The sequence below is a fragment of the Zerene cesonia genome, chromosome 12 (genome assembly GCF_012273895.1).
Source record: "Zerene cesonia ecotype Mississippi chromosome 12, Zerene_cesonia_1.1, whole genome shotgun sequence".
Classification (NCBI taxonomy): domain Eukaryota; kingdom Metazoa; phylum Arthropoda; class Insecta; order Lepidoptera; family Pieridae; genus Zerene; species Zerene cesonia.
The window spans coordinates 3381615-3399075 of NC_052113.1; the positions used below are offsets into that span (position 1 = coordinate 3381615).

General features: G+C 32.6%; 3 protein-coding genes across 3 annotated transcripts; all 3 read left to right on the forward strand.

Moving 5' to 3' along the window:
* The first annotated feature begins 256 nt into the window (after positions 1-256).
* Positions 257-9054, forward strand: LOC119830860. Its single transcript, XM_038354028.1, has 3 exons — positions 257-438; positions 6431-6552; positions 8025-9054. The coding sequence occupies exons 1-3, from the start codon at positions 373-375 to the stop codon at positions 8125-8127; spliced, it is 291 nt and encodes a 96-aa protein (XP_038209956.1). The 5' UTR covers positions 257-372; the 3' UTR covers positions 8128-9054.
* A 2214-nt stretch (positions 9055-11268) lies between these two features.
* Positions 11269-12249, forward strand: LOC119830808 (putative inactive cysteine synthase 2). Its single transcript, XM_038353955.1, has one exon. The coding sequence runs from the start codon at positions 11269-11271 to the stop codon at positions 12247-12249; it is 981 nt and encodes a 326-aa protein (XP_038209883.1).
* Positions 12250-13677: 1428 nt separating this feature from the next.
* Positions 13678-17190, forward strand: LOC119830786. Its single transcript, XM_038353926.1, has 7 exons — positions 13678-13798; positions 14250-14385; positions 14487-14600; positions 14759-14872; positions 15252-15400; positions 15778-15955; positions 16450-17190. Exons 1-7 carry the CDS (start codon positions 13712-13714, stop codon positions 16629-16631), a joined length of 960 nt encoding a protein of 319 aa, XP_038209854.1. The 5' UTR covers positions 13678-13711; the 3' UTR covers positions 16632-17190.
* Positions 17191-17461: the final 271 nt, after the last annotated feature.

The following is a 17461-nucleotide window of genomic DNA, read 5'->3' on the forward strand; positions in this document are numbered from 1 at the left end:
TAATGTCATAATTACATTGAAAATATTATTAAAATATTAATTAATTGTCAATGAATTTAAAGATCATCGATCTCGTAGACCGTCTACGATTACAAAAACAAACAACACATGTTTATTGATCGATCAGCGGTTATCGCTCGTCCATCCATTCAACTCATTGAAATCGCAATAATACTTAATTAAGTGATAATTTTCGTCGTAATGAATCGGGTTTTAGTTTCGGACAATTTGATGGACTTCAGAGTACTTATATCGCAGCGGCCGCACGCGGCCGGCACTCAACTGCGAGCCGTCGCGACGTATACTTCCCTCGTAAGGCGTATATTGGATACACTGTTTATTCATTTCGAAGTACCCACATACTCTAATACCATGAAGGCTCTGATCATCCTGCTGGCTTTGGCCTCGTTCACCGCCGCCATGGTGCCCCGAAATCGGGTGAGTTCTTCACACTTCCATTTAGTTGCTTCACACAACTTTTATATAAATCTCAACACGCGTAAACAATGTGTTGTCAAACTAAATTATATTTACGCAGTTTTAGTGTTGTTAGATCTGAGTGTGAATAAGAACGATAATTAATTGCTTTTAAAGTAAATAAAAATTAAAACCATCAATAAATGTTTCATGTTTTATAAACAACTAATTTAAACCTATTTAATGCATTTTTGGTTAGATAGTTGTAATGATTGTTTCCAAATTGTTTCTCATGTACATAATATAGATCGTACGATTTGAAACTGAAATGAGTGTAAATTCAATTGTGCTAAAGTGTTTATAATTAACTAACCTTGATGCTTGAACGCATTATTTTCTTCCCTTGTTTATAAGCTAAACTTAGAATGAGCTTAACTGTCTTGGGTGAGCTTTGTAGGTCGGTATCAATAACAAATATTTTTATCACAACCGGACAAAATGCATACGTTTTTTTAATATGCATTTATTTAAATGTATTTTTAAATATTGAGATCATTAAATTAAATTGTCTGCAAGTTTAAAAATACAATTTAAAAGATACTAATTGTTTTTATTATCTTTTAAATTGTTCCCTAGGTTTAGGCCCAAATACTATGTCCATCAATGAACTAATTATAATTATAATTATATTCTTAGCTAACAATGTTATTTTATTTCTTGATTTATTATTTGACGTATAATAAGATTAGCAGCATCGAAATATGTATAAATAATTAACGGAATGTTGCTCCTACGAGTGTAAAATTTTTTGAGTTTCTTGTATTGCTGTATTTTTAAGAGAAAAAAGATAGAGTACCTAGAAAAGCATATGACGCTCATTTATGAACATAATTTAGGAAGTCATAGGCGTCTAATTTTCTAAGAAACATAAGGGTTATTTTACGTACTTTTGGCTGTCGTGAAACTCGCCCGAGAATAAAATGTAAAAACGCCCGTATGAAGGCGATATTTCATGTTTCGTGAAATGTTACATATTATTTTAACACTGCTAGGAAGATATTACTATGACTTCCGACAAAAGCCGATTTCTCACGATATATATATAATACAATAAAAAATAAGTCGATAGCTGCTAATGCGGATTGCACCGGGATCTCGTCATAAAATGGCCTGATATAATGACGTCTCGAGTAACGAGTATGCGATATTAACTGTCTGGGTATGGGACTGACGCAGACATTCCATTTTCTGTTTGGCAGCTCGAACTGTAAAATTGCAGATCAGCATTTGCTTTTCGTATTAATTACGCGTTCTTGGTAATAATTGGCTTACGTGTGTTTAAATGATAAGTTTCTGATGGTTGATGATGGAGGAATCTAGTATCTTTTGTTTTTAAATATTAAACACGAATGTCGACAGTTCTCTGTATGAAAAATATTATTACTACCCGAGTCCTAAGTAACTATTTAAAAAGTTTCGAACAACATGACATTGTACTCGATACGTACCTATATACGTCTATTTTAAATGATATTGATTAATTTGTTAAATCATCAGTTTTTTTGTTTCTTCTAGACTATACGATTCCTCGTTTTTAAAATAGTTCATGTTTTTCAATTTTTTTAGTTCTAATCATGAACCAGGTAACATAGTAATTATTACATTAAAAATATGTATTTTTACTTAACTTAAACGTCACCCTTATTTTAAACTAATTTTATTTATATTATTATTTACCTGTATCAATTACTCGTATAACATTAATGTTTAACTTTTTTAGAATAGTATACCGATAAAATAGAGTGGAAAGATTTGCTTACTTTCTTTGAAATAGCTAAATAGAGCATACAAGAGATAATAACGGCATAAATTCACGTTTGTTGTGTATGTTTTAGCAATTAGTCCTTAAATATTTATTGTATTCTATTTTATTAGTATTTTGTAGTTGCAGAGGCAACCAATACGATTAATCGGACGGATAGACAGAAAAGTCTTCAGCGCATAGTAATAAATAGCACAACATTACATATGTAACATTTCAACATGGGTAAAATGTCAAATGTTTCGTTCGTTTATTTAATAGGGTGAAAAAGAAAAAAACTATGAAACGTATTTTTTTATTATTTAATTATGGAAGGCTGTGTGTAGCTATCTTCTAATTTTTATCAAATAAGCACACTGAAACATCCTGAAAGCGTCCGGTATATAATAAGGATATACGTCATACTTTTCAAATTCCCGAGCTTCCGGTAGCGAACCATGTTTCTCACGGATACCCACAGCCAGGAGGACGTGACGTAACGGGGGCGTGACGAATGTCACGTTTACATCTTCTGCACTAGTGGGATTACGCAAACGTGCATTGTTATGTTACCGTAGGTCAGTTGCAGATTTGATTGGATAATAGCTGTAGGTAGGGTTACTTTTAGCATGAAATTGCAACGTTTTCATGATGGAACGATAATCATCTTTATTAGAAGAAATTGCTCGACGAAACTAACGTAACTTAACATAGCATAGCATAGCAACATTGGCAATAAATTTGTTTACACCTTCTTCAACAGTCATTACGTTTTACTGTTGTTACTTAAATCAATTTACTGTTGTGTTATTTTGTAGACATAACACTTGTTTTTGGATTACATGGTAAGTATTCTTTTACCAGACTTTATTTAGTTTACGATGTTTCTGCTTTGCATAGAATATTGACTCTGAATGTTTATCTTCAAGCGTTTTAAATATATAAACCGTACCAAAGTTTACAGTAGGCACATGATCACAGAAAGTGGTTCATTCAAAACTTTTTTTTTTCATTAAAATGTGAAATTGTAAATTTGTTTACATAGATTTGTTGCTTTTCTATGTATTCCCATATCTAACATCATTTCTTAGAAATGAGATGATGTTAGAGATATGATTCTAAGAAATATATAACACACGTCGAAGTCAACACAAAAAAAATTCAAGTTAAAAGTGTCAGCGAAATTATACGTCAGTAATTAAGTGTCCATTTCTTTTGAATTCTTATCTGCCTCGACACACACACAAAGCAATATTTATGCAGTCGTTTTCAATATTTTTTAAATTGCCGATTAATGTTGCAGTTATTTGATTTAGACATAATAATAAATTTATATTTACGAGTAGAATATTGAGGCTACATACCGGTTCTAGGCATCTCATGCGCTCGGATTGTGTCGATATAAAAAAAATATAGCACATATAAATTACAAGTAAGTAGGTTGACTTAATTTGTTAAAACAATTTTAGATAGATCAAGAGAAGGAGTAATCTCCTTCTATAGCGTCCAAATGTCATCTCTTTATTATAAGTACCAAAAAAAATGCTTGTCCTTCCAAAGAGCGATATAATTATAATTTTTCCATGAATGAGTCACCAGTGGATCAACGTCGTAGTAAGGCTGAGATGGTAAATAAGTCATCGACCTACGCTACCGTTTACGCAGTATCCTGTTTACATGTTTAAAATGATAGCTAGTCGATCCACGTGATTTTCAATTCCATTCATACAACAATACTATATTACCGAACTGCCATTACAATAAAGGCACGTTTCTAATGTGTTTTGCTTTGAAACCGAATTCAAAAGATTGAAGATGAAAAGCAAAATTAACAAGTGTAGCAATCCGGACTATTATAATGATATTTTGCAGATAAAAATGTTATAATGGAATGCCCCTTATGAATTATACATTATGGATCCCTTATCATCGTCGGCGCTTGAAGTGCATTCTTACGATAAAAACCGATTGCCCTAGCGCACGAAGGGTTCCGTATCACTATTTATATAATCGGCGAGAAATTCAAGTCTAAATATATCCGGAAACCCCTTTAAAAATTTGTTTTGTATTTAAATTTTGTTGATTTAAAGATTATTCACTTTAATTTTTTTTCACATTTGTGAATATAGTTAAACTCGATATTCTGTTAATGTTCAAGTGTTTACCGATATCATTATCGATTAAAATTGACAACAAAAATTAAAAGTACGTTTGTTATATGGAAGTACGCTTGAATTAAATTTTTAAGTATTTTCTGTTAGAGCGAAATACATCATCTGCTAAAATTCCAACTGTCTAACTATCACAAGCAGGCAGACAGGCAAACAGATAGAAGGCCAGCAGTTTTAGTAGTCTACAACACTTCCCTTCCTTTAGTTTGAACCTTAAATGTACCACAGTAAAAAGGTAGGTATGCGTTGTAAAAATTTCACTTAGATTATTAATTATAGACAGTGTGAACGCATCCTATTATGTGGATTTTCCATGCTAAGTCGTACCGGATACGTTCAAGGGCACAATTTACGATGTACGAAAGCAGTATAGTGTGTACACAGTATATCTGTTGATAAATTATAATTTGTTGTGTCGGTTGGTGTGATGTGCAACAGAGCAAATATTTAAAATTAAATGTTTTGAAGCCCTTTTGAGTATCTATGATCTCTAAAAAAATGCATATTGATTAATATTTAATTTATGTAATAGTAGTTGTTTTATTTGTATAATTATCACACTATCGTACTGTAAATGTGAAAGTTTGTTTGTTTGGATGCTTGTCCGTCGATCACGTTGAAACCATAGAACGGATTTTGATAAAATTTGGTATACAGACGGGGTATGAGCTAACTTGGGTGATAGGATACTTTTTATCCCGATTACATGCTGCCTAGGGATAAAATAGGAATCTTGATATTCAGGCGGAGCCGGGACGAGCGTGTCATCATCATCAGCCCATCATGTTCCCACTGCTGGGACACAGGCCTCCTATGAGGGTTTAGGCCATAATCCACCACGCTGGCCAAGTGCGGGTTGGCAGATGTCGCGTGTCGTCGAACTTTTGATATTGACGAGCGTGTAGTAAATTATAATGAAGTAAATAGTTAATTATATTAGACTAAATGAACGTAGGATAGCGGTCCACCCCAGCTTCGCCCGTTGTACATAGATAGCCCACATTAGACGCATATAGCACTCAGGGATCACATACCCTTCCAACGGTGAATAATTTTTGAAGTCTGTCATGTTCATCCTAAGATAAGCCTTCAAAGAAACAGTCAAGCTCTTCAGCTTTGTATTATTATTAGTACAGAAATATAAAATGTACATATAAATTATAAAAAGCGACGAATTGAAGTATAAGTATTGAATAGTTTTTTATGAAGTTAATTATACTAAAATCCCCAGATTCTGTTCCATTTGGATTATATATGTTGTTTATAAAAGTGAAACATGATAATAAAATGGGCAATTATCGTAGCGGGGGCCTCACAACTACTTATTTAGAGTACGATTTACGATCATGACCTGACCATGACGTCATTTGGTTCACACGATACTCAACATATTAATTGTAAAATTGAAAATTGATATCGCTATATCGTATTTACAACTCAGAACTACGATAGCGTCATTGACAAATAAACACGTTAACGACGCAATTTGTTTGAAGTTATGCTTGAATACGCACTTTGATCCGTAACCGTCGCCGCTGATGCCCTATGAGACATTCTTATCAGTAATTGATTTGCTATAAATCATTGCGAAAAAAATATTTGTGTATATATTTATTGTAATATGTTTAACTTGACGTTGATTGTTTAGTTCAACGCCCTCTACAAAATTTCTGTATTTGATTGACACTGGATCAAAACTTTGTGATGTAGGTGTATTACAATTTAAATTTATTCATTGTTTTTTAATAGTTTGCACAATCGATGCAGATTGACATCAAACATAATATGTATAATAATCCTAACAATATTATTAATACGAAAGTTTGTAAGGATGTGTGTGTGTGTTTGTTGCTCTTTCACGCAAAAAGTACTGAACCGATTGCAAGGAAATTTGGTACATAGACATCTGGACAACTGGAATAACATATAGGCTACTTTTTATCCCGATATTCCAACAGGATACGAACTTACGCGGGTGAAACCGCGGGGCGCAGCTATTATTTAATAAAATTAATGTTATGTTTTTCATTTTATTTCACAGAGGGCGATAAACGTCGAGGAAGAGAATAAGATGAAAATTTGCGCGCCGAGCACCCCTTGTGCCTGGTCCATTTACCAACCCGGCAATAAAGATGTCCAATTCTACTTAGTACCGAATACTTAGTGAGTAGAACAAAGATACAATAACTGATTTAAATAAATCGTAAAAAATGCGTAAAAGAAAAGAAAATTACAAATAAATGAAACACACTCTTTCCCTATATTCATTTAAGTTACACGTTTAACGTAATAAATATAATAAATATACATGCAATCTGAAAAAAATTACATTTAGTACAAATATTACATACACATCAGATCAGAATAATTTTACATTTTGTTTTAATAAACTTTTTGCTGGCCAGAATGAATGAATGCTCACCAAACATTTTTTTTTTAATTAGCATTAATATTAAATACAACAGTTGTAATTTTCTGTAGTGTAATCAAATTATTCAACATAAATCTACATATATTATTGTCATCGGTAATTTTCGACATTGTACTCCTATATGTTCATACACATAGTTTTAGTGTAATAGATTAGTGAGCAGAGAAAAACGAACCTTAGACTGTCTCTGAAGACTGAGGTGCGTTAGTACTATTATTAAGGTATTCTGTATTCTGTATCTGTATTCTGTGTCTGAACTCTGAACCATTCCTAGAGCATGAGCGGCCGAAGAATGCCAGAATTGATTTAATTAGTTAATTCCCAGATATCGATATAGACTATACTATACTATATAAATAACTGTACTATATAAGTAAAATCTCAGTTAATTCAAGTTTTTTTACGCGCTTTTCCCCTTCCCTTTAGTTAGGACTACTGGTAACACAGTCATTTAGTTACAGTTAGTTCTTACTAGGGAAAACGCGTTCTAATGAAAAACCTATTATAAATTTATAACTACATTTCGCTTTTGATTTTTTAATTTTGATTTTTAATTCTTTAATTTTCTTAAAGTGATAATAAACCTATTATTACTACAGTTTACTAATGCAATATTTAATTTACTGCTGTATAATATTATTATTCAAATAAGTAGATAACTTGTATTAGGCGTAAGAATCACTTAATCAATCAAAGTTAGCTATAAAATAAAATACTAGAAGCTCGTCCCGGCTACGCTCGGATATCAAGATTCCTGTTTTATCCCAAGGGAGCATTTAATCGGGATCAAAAGTATCCTATCAACCAAGTTAGCTCATACCCTGTCTGTATACCAAATTTCATCAAAATCCGTTCAGTAGTTTCAGCGTGATAGACGGACAAATATCCAAGCAATGGTTTCGTCCTAAAATTAAGTTTTAACGAGATTTACATATTTTTATGACATGCAAAGATAAAGAAATTAACTTCATTTCTACAATACTTCACGAAACACAATTTAGTGAGCTTTTGTCCATATTGGCAGGTCGCAGGTCGCTTGAATACATTGAAAACGGATGTCTGCAAGGCATTTCATAGGCGTGAAGGGCATGTTGAAATAACTCTTTTTTAAATAATCGAGTGTCTTTTTGATTGTTACATCTACCTATATAAAATTGTACCATGAAAATACGGTGTACCTATAGTTTTCAAACTAATTTTTCAGTTGCAATTGTGACGTAGGAGAATCATGTCAAATGAGTCAAGACGGTGCGACGACAAATGAGCTTATTCACCGCTGCAAACGGCTAGGTGCACCGGACAGCTAGCGCGCCACCGCGGCATCCAAGTGCTTTCTATGAGTGACACTGCTTTTTATCAATAAAAGACCGTTGTTTCATCCGAGGAATTAACGGTTTTCACCATCTGCCTCTGCCGAGCAATAATATTGTAACAATTTTGACACTATTATTTTATATAATTGATTTATTCTGACTTCATAATATAAGGACCTGTGATTTGTAATTGGAACATAAATTATAATTTAAATTCTAACCAATTTATTGTATATTACAAATCACTGATCAGTGATGTAATATGTTCTGTCATTTAAAAGAATGTCATTAGAATCAAACAATTCTTTACACAATTGTATCATTACATAGATCTTTAAAAGTTAAGTACATGTTTCTAAATAGGTTTAGTTAAATTAAAAATATAAATGTTAATTTTAAGTCGTAAAAAATGTCATACTACCTCCTCTTTAAAAACCACGAAGTAGGTACAAAATATTGTAGTCACATGAGCGAAGCCGTGGTCGAAAAGTTAGTACTATGACATTATAGTGTTTATGAGTTATATATGGTGTAACAAGCTAACACGACTATTTTTTTATATCTATATACTTAATAATATCTTTCATCATTTTGATCATTGATAAATGATTAGTTATTAATAATATTTTAATATTGACATAGGTTTTTAGGTACCTATTCATTTTATTCCGCCTTGATCCTTGATTCGGTGTTTTATTTTATGTAATCTTCAATATAAAAATATGCTTTCAATGAATGACACACGTTAGATGTTTCTAATTGAGTGCTTCTCGTATGTAACATGTAAAATACAGTAAGTACCCATACTTCTTAGACCACGCATACTACTCCATCTCTGATTATTTTGTTTACTTGCAAAGGAAGCATTCCAAAAATACAATAGATTCTTATAATAATTGGTTAAGAGCCAAAATAAGTGTTTAGTTAATTTGGTTAAATAAAATCTTGATAATGTAACAAAATATTAAAATAGCACTACCAATCGAAATAATGATTAAAAATGTATTAATCAGTTTTTTCGCAATTGTTTCCTTTTTGACAATTCTTTTACTTTTTTAGGTTATTATGCGGTGGGCACCTATTGTTTATGATGTTTTCATGTTGATAATAAATGATGTATTAATTCTATGTTATGACGTAGAACATCTTATTAATATTAATAGCGGTTACAAACATAGACCATACATTAAACTGGACTGAGCAAAACGTGTCTTATGGAAACCTAGCATAATGTCATCTAGTTTTGTGTATAGTGTATAAAAAAATCAAAAATTTTATAATACAGTCATTATTTATTTATATGTCACTACTTGAAACTTTGATTCTTTATATATGGACACCGAACCGGGCTATTATGTATGGATACAGAAGAATTTTAAACGCCGTTATATTGCATCACTCTTGATAGATTCGAATTTCTATTCGATGTAGAAAAATTTTGATCAGTAAGCTACTGGTTGCAATGTAGCGCATTATTTTTAGGTAGATTATATTATCATCATCATCACTATATAGTAGAAATCAAAGTCGTTTCCCGCGTCTGTATTTATGTATGCTTGGATCTTTAAAACTACACGACGGATTTTGAGGGGGTTTTTTAATAGATAATAAAATATAAAGTATATAAATAATAGAGTGATTCCAGAGGAAGATTTATATGAATAATTACATCTATTAAAATACTCCGAATTTAGCGCGTGCGAAGCTGCTGGCAAAAGCTAGTAGTTTATAAATGTGAAATCGTTTCATGAGTCTCCGTCGACTCGCAACTTGCATCTGTCAAAAAGTAAATTCCCGGCATAATACATAATCGTGATGTATTCCCAGTATAGTCCAACTAAAAATAATGCGTTGAATTGAAGGTGGACGTTATGGATTAAAATTTTTCGACAGATTGCAATCTCACGAGTTAGATTGTAATGTAAGGGTTTTTGCATTGTTACGGCGACATATATTCATTTATGCAACCGCTTAAGATCAAATACCTAATTGTTAAATATGCGTATTGTATTATTGCATTATTTTATGTTGTCTAGTTTAATTTATGTTAGATACCTAAGTAACTATGTGTTTATAAATATTTTTAGATTTATGGTTACATTGACTAAAATATGAAGTACTTATTAGCTTATAGCTCTTTAAATTTTCGCCTAACTTCATTAAAACAAGATGTTGTAATTGTGTTGTTTAATCAGGATCACGTCATTTTAGCTTTTTACATGTATAATTTTTAAGTAATTTTAAAGTATTTTTCGTAGGTCGTACCTACACAACGTTTTAAGCTATTGTCATAGGATTTATGACTATATTACGATTAAGTTATTATAATCACTTTATCGAATAAATGATTTTAGAAATAATGTTGGTTTTTCTTTTTGTTTCATAGGGTGGAATCAAATTCTACTCGAAGACGGGTTGATAAAAGTAATTACCAATAGTATTCGTTTATTAACACATGAATTATTATAGAATATCTTAAAAATGTATTTATTTGTAATATACTTTTTGCAATACATAAGATTGGTTATGTAACACAGTGTGGGTCTTTTATAGCCGGTAAGCAGGAATGCCATTTACATAATTATTGAATCTTTTTATTCTGTTTCAATGCAAATGAAAAAACACAGATATCTTACATATTTAGGTTTAGTTTACTAAATAAATAAAAGAAAAAACTAGAACTTTCTCACTATCATCACCTCAGAAGATAATAACGAATTTAATATAGACAATTAATCTAGAAATCACTAAAATATATTATAAATAGTTTTGAATAATATAAATAATACACCTTTCTCCCTTCTCCTCTCACTGCCAGCTTATGATCCTCCCTCGAGGCTTTTTAGTATATTCTTCTGGACACCTTATATAATAAATATATTCAAAACTATAACATTTATTTGGCCTGAATGACGATTTTAAAGCTAATTTTCTTATATTTTTGCTTACCTATTTGTAACGTAGACGCTTAATAGGTACTTGAATTGATAATAATGTATTTGAGTTGATATATTGTACGTATCATATCAATGCGATGAGATAAAAATTAAATACTTAAATAATTGTGTTTCTCAGTTTAGACGTAATTGTGCGTTGAAAGTGTTCAAGCGGATTGTTAGAAAAAAGGTATAAATTATGACCACATCGATTAATTTTCCGACCGATATCAAATCATCAGCATTGGAGCTAATTGGAAACACTCCACTTATTGCGTTGGATCGTTTGCATCCAGGACCTGGCCGTATCTTAGCGAAATGTGAATTCATGAATCCAGGCGCTTCAATAAAATGTCGTTCTGCTTTACATATGATACAAAAAGCTCGCGAGCGTGGAGATTTGGAAACCGGCAAACCTGTTATAGAAGTTACATCAGGAAACCAGGGTTGTGGTCTTGCAGTTGTATGTGCGGTATTAGGACACCCGTTAACGCTCACTATGTCTAAAGGTAATAGTGTGCAGCGAGCAATACATATGGAAGCTCTTGGTGCAAAATGTATAAGATATCCTCAAGTGGATGGAACGTATGGAAATGTTACGTATGCTGACGTGTCCATCCCTATAGAAGCCGCAGTTACTATAGCTAAAGAAACAGGGGCCTATTTTGTACAGCAATTATGCAACGAAGATAATACAGCTGCGCATTACGAAACAACAGGACCCGAAATTTGGAGACAAACTGGACATCGGGTTAACGGCTTTGTGGCTGCTGTCGGAACATCGGGAACTTTTAGCGGTGTATCAAAATTTTTGAAGGAACAAAATCCCGAAATCGTATGTTGTGTTGTGGAACCAGCCGGCTCTGAACCGCTTAAAGGATGTCCCATTGTAAAACCTAAACATTTGCTTCAGGGATCGAGTTATGGAATAGTTCCCGATTTATTCAAACCCGATCTTATGGATGAAAGTATAAGTGTTAGTGATGAAGAAACGGAACTTTACAAAGATTTAATTGGCAGGAAAGAGGGATTGTATGTGGGTTATACCAGTGGTGCAAACGTTGCTGCTGCTGTGAAGTTGTTGAATTCAGGGAAATTGCCAAAAGATGCATGGGTTGTTACTATACTTTGTGACTCGGGCCTAAAATATACTCCAGTTTCAGAAGCCTTAATAAACTAGTGACTTGGAAAAATTAATTTATATGTACGTGAAACAACAATCAACAATTTATATTCAAAACCATTTTTATAAAAATAACATATCTGAGTATGGTACTGCATTTTATTGATTTATTTTTTTTATATGCAACATTATATATAGCAATATACTACTTAGTTTTACAAGCAATGAACTTATGTCCTTTATGTTATTAATTTTATTTTTCTAAAATGGGACGAAATGACTCGAATTTCCTATCATACACGAAAAGATTCACGTAAATCAGTTAAAAACCATAAGACTTATAAGTAACAACCATAAAAAAATTACATTGGTACCCTCCTTCGTTGATAGGACTTCGGTTCAAATTCCAATGCATTAAAATATATTTTTACAGATGTCATACAAGACGATATGGCAACCAAGGTCTACCCTTTTTTAAGTATCAAATCCCTTTCATCTACACAAACACAAAGAAAACTGTTTTACTAATTTAATCTCCAAATGATAGGAATTATTATTACATAATTATTTGATGTTTCTTCTTTTTTGTGTTCGATCGGGCCTGATGGAAGGAAGCCTTCACCACCGATCATGAATAGGAGCTTCGGGTTGCCTACTAACCAAGCGATGGACATTAGTATTCGAATTTTTTATCGCACTTCTGTGTAGGTGTTTTACCATCCAATGTGCGAGCTGTTCAATTTATGCGAAACGTGCTCAACTCCCGCATTAAAAAAGTTTACAATGAATGTTTACAGTTTAATTGTGTCTCGATAAACTATATAATTAGAAATTACCTACTGAATTTTTATTCCATCATCTTGATTAGAAACATTGTTTGTATTGTGTTAAGTTTTTTATAATAATATTTTCAAATCTTTATTAGGTATTAGTAAATAGCTTACAATGTATCTATAATAATCTATACTAATATTATAAAGCTGAAGAGTTTGTTTGTTTGTTTGAACGCACTATTCTCAGTAACTACTGGTCCGATTTGAAAAATTCTTTCAGTGTTAGATACCCATCTATTGACATATACAGCCTGTACGGGCGATGCCGGGTCGGACCACTAGTAAAATCTTGTCTCCACGCACTGCTGTTCTTCTTTTCCATAAGAAATTTAAAATGTAATTTATTTTTAAACAATATAACAACTGGCAATAATTTTGTTAGAGAGTTCGTTTAGCTACCTATAGAACTTCGACGAATTTTACGATATGCTAATCATTATTATTTATTAACTCATTAAATTATGTCCCATCAAACCAATCTTAGCCGTTCACAATTTGTCAATATTTTGAGGGTAATATTAAATATTTTATCAAAACATCTCGACAAATTGTGTTCAACTGCTGGTCACATGACCACATTTAGCTATAGGTATTGTTATATCATTTTGCTATAAAATAGACGCTCGTGTCTCGAAGTTTCTTTTCAATTCTAGTGACGCGTCGTAGACGATAGTTCTTAAACAGAAATGGAACAAATAATGCAATTTAATTTGGACAACATAGATGAGAATAAACCTATGTTTACCGCGTGTGATACAAAAGCGACGACGGCGGTAAGTGAATATTTTTAAAATATATAAATAAGCAAGTGTTCAAAATATATTTTCGAATAATGTTTTAAGCTAATATGTATAAAGCATATTACTTTTATTTCACAAGGCAGGTCGTTGTTACTTGCCCTAAGTTGAAGTAGGTACCCATGCGGCATAGTTTGAGGGAGGTATTTAATTTTTTTTTTTGCCAATTCTGTTCCACTGTTCCATAAACGAGTCTTACGATTTTTGTGTCTGTGGTTAAGGTCTTAAATTTTATACTTCCATGTTCTGTCTACGCCCGTGCCTACGCTTAATAATAATAATTTGAACTATGTTGCACGGTTTGCACGTGGCATTACCGATTACAATAAAGGTAATCTTCGTAACCAGTGTATATTGAACTTCCAGTTAGTATCTAGATGGAATTTTACTAATACATTGGTGCAAAATGATTTACTTTTTCTTTTAGGATAATTTCGGTCCAACTGATAAGATTAAAACTGATGACAGCCCATTTTCACCATTAGCCGCGCCGTTTCAGAGTAGAATTGGTAATGATTTGATTAACTTGATTAATCAACAGGAACCGAACATAGGGGATACAGGTATGTGAGATTTAAAGATAATTTTCTAAGAATTTCTTTAGAAAGTATACACTTTTTTGTGTATAATATAAAAAAAAATGATGTGATAAGTACATTTACAGCACCACCGACATCGGAAATTGATGACTTGTTGTTAAATCATCGAACATCTACGACTGGACGTACAGACGGTCTGTATGACGACTTAGAGCAAGGACAACATAATTTTTACATGGGTAAGATACGATTTCATTCAAAATAATATACTGGTAATATTATTACTTTTTTTATTAAAATTAACTATGACTCGTCTATGAACTCGAACCTGCTTGTTCCTACGAGTATAAAAGTGTATATAAAATATATAAAACTGTAAGAAAGTTATTAATTTTAGGAGGAAACAGACCAGACTCGGGGTCGTCGGCAAATTCTAATATATTTTCGGAGGGGTCTGGCATCCCCGGGAGAAATAGTGAAATGGTTGACATTTTTGATTTTCTTATAAAAAGTACGTATACTTTTTGAAATATTAATTTTGCGTCATACAATACTCATGTTATGAGGGGCTTTATAATTAATTATAAGTAGCTATGTACTACCACAGATAACATAATATTAGTACTACTACCCTTGAAAAATTGTTTAATAAAAATTGTTTCGAAATTATTAAGTACAATATATGCATTAATCGGTTTTAATAAGTTCACGTAAGTATTGGAAGCGATTAATTTCTTTCTTTTATAGAATTTCTATAATTATTTTATACTTAAAGAGCATAATTTCTACAAATACGATAGAATGTAAATAGCTACATACAAGCGCGAGTCCCACACTCACTTCTTTCTTTTTGTATATTTTTCTTTGTATGTAAAGTTTATTGGTCCTAGGCTTGTCTTCAGCCAACTACTACGTGTCGATGCTGACGCGGGAACAGTTGGCGGTGCTCCGTTCTGTACGACCCAGCCTCCTGTACGAATTTTTACTAGAAATTGCTAAAGTCAGAAGCGACAAATTTCTACGACGCGCGCTACCTAACGTAAATAAATACACCTTATTTTTATTTAGTTAATAATTGCATTAATTGACTCAATTATTCATATAGTAAACAGCTTCATAATAAATTTACCCAATTAACTATAAAATATAAGTATAGATAAGTAGCACAGTCAGTTTGTTTGGAATTTGGATTATCTTTTAAGAAAATTATGTAAATCTTTCGTCCTAACTACCGCAATATTATTATTATGTATCTAACCTAACACGGGTAATTGCCTAGCAAGAGGGCCTGAGCTACAATCCACTGTTACCAAAAATGCAAAACTTATTAAATAAAGATTTATTATTATTTAAGACTATTTAGTAGACTATTAAATAGAAAGAAAATAAAATTTATTAAATGCATTTTTCACAAAGGAATGTGCCTTCTGCAAGAACAACGGCGAAAACGAAGAATACTATTCCTCCCACGTTCTTAAGGACTGGCGCGGGCGCGTATTGTGCCCAGTTTTGCGCGCGTTCCGCTGCCCGCGGTGCGGCGCCACAGGCGACCGCGCGCACACCATCAAATACTGCCCAGAGAGTTCTGATGGCGGTAAGCGATTTGCAGCAACTGTTGCATTATTTAATTGCATTGCATTATCTAATTTTAAGTTAACATTATATTTACTTCAGAAGAATTTTTAAAATTCCTTAATTTTTATTTCAAAGTCCATTTGTCCTTTTTAATTATTTTTTTTTATGTCGTCATCGGCAATGGTGGGTGTCGCCTGATGGTAAGCCATGCCCAAGAAAATTTTGAGGCGATTGCAGTCCTTACGCCTCTACAAATGAATTGCCGACTTTTATTTTGAAAGGGATCAAGAAAATATTAACGAAAAAAGGAAAGGACTGGGTAGAGTATGGAATAGGATATGGGCCTCCGGCTCCCCCACTCACCGAACGAAACATATATGCATGCTACTATTTCACGCCGGTCTTCTGTGGGGGTGTGATACTTCCCCGGTGCGAGCTGGCCTATTTCGTGCCGAAGCGTGCTCGACTCCCACATGCTAACACATCCCACATATATTTTATTGGAAAATGTAGGTATAGAAAGGTCGGGAAGCCTGCTGTCCCGTCGCCGCATGCAGTCTGCATCTCCGTTGACGCTCGGTGGCGGCAACCGCAACATGCAGGGAGCCCCTTCAACGCCGGTCACATCACCTTCGCCAGCGACGGCCAACCTCAATAATAACAACAATTGGTGGACCAACTTTGGCATCAATTAACGTAAAAATGGGTTATTGTAGTAATCAGTGGTTATGCACACTGATAACTAATATGTAAGAAGGTATCTAGATATCTACTATATTGAGTGACTTATTTAGTAAATTTAATTTAATCGCTATAATTTTCTCCTTCCGATTCGAAGCAAACTGTTCACTTTACTACTTTATGTAGAAAAGTAAACTAAGAAAATGGCCATTCCTTACTTGTTCAAATGTTAGTATGCGGGTCATACTTTCTTTGAAGAAGTCGCAATGAGGCCGATTCGGAGTTAAACTTAATTTAGTGGATTTTTCATTGGGCTTAAATCTTATATCATTCAATTTGTATCTCCGTTTTAACATTTTGTATTATGTTTTATACTGTCGTAGTTCGTATATTAAATACAATAAAAATTATTGCAATCCAAAATTTCAATAAATTTATTGTCTATGAATTTGTAATAATATTAATTCGAATCAATAAGCCAATCATTCATCTCATCAATTGTTTTAACTTTTTCAAATTATGATTGAATATGTACCGAAATTATTGTACCAATGAAAATTCGAATTCTTACTGTACTCCTGGTGTGGGTTTTTATATTTGGGTTTTAATAAACGTGTGAAAGCATTATATTTGTGGTTACTTATTAATCCTGTTTAATCTTACATGCAAAAGTAATGCATAGAACAGTCTATTTGCCTTTTTATACTGTTCCATAAGCAATTAGATAAAATAAATAGATTCTAAATTCAATTTTACAAGTCCATTAACATTTAATCTACCTTTTCAGCTACATACATGCTTCAAAAAATTTTAATAGAGAAAGAAGTTACAACTACTCAATAAA

Coding starts and splice junctions, on each gene's coding strand:
- LOC119830860 (XM_038354028.1), top strand. CDS start 373: ATGAAGGCTCTGATCATCCTGCTGGCTTTGGCCTCGTTCACCGCCGCC. Junction 439..6,430: donor CCATGGTGCCCCGAAATCGG/GTGAGTTCTTCA, acceptor TTTATTTCACAG/AGGGCGATAAACGTCGAGGA. Junction 6,553..8,024: donor TACTTAGTACCGAATACTTA/GTGAGTAGAACA, acceptor CTAATTTTTCAG/TTGCAATTGTGACGTAGGAG.
- LOC119830808 (XM_038353955.1), top strand. CDS start 11,269: ATGACCACATCGATTAATTTTCCGACCGATATCAAATCATCAGCATTG.
- LOC119830786 (XM_038353926.1), top strand. CDS start 13,712: ATGGAACAAATAATGCAATTTAATTTGGACAACATAGATGAGAATAAA. Junction 14,386..14,486: donor ACCGAACATAGGGGATACAG/GTATGTGAGATT, acceptor GTACATTTACAG/CACCACCGACATCGGAAATT. Junction 15,956..16,449: donor CCCAGAGAGTTCTGATGGCG/GTAAGCGATTTG, acceptor TGGAAAATGTAG/GTATAGAAAGGTCGGGAAGC.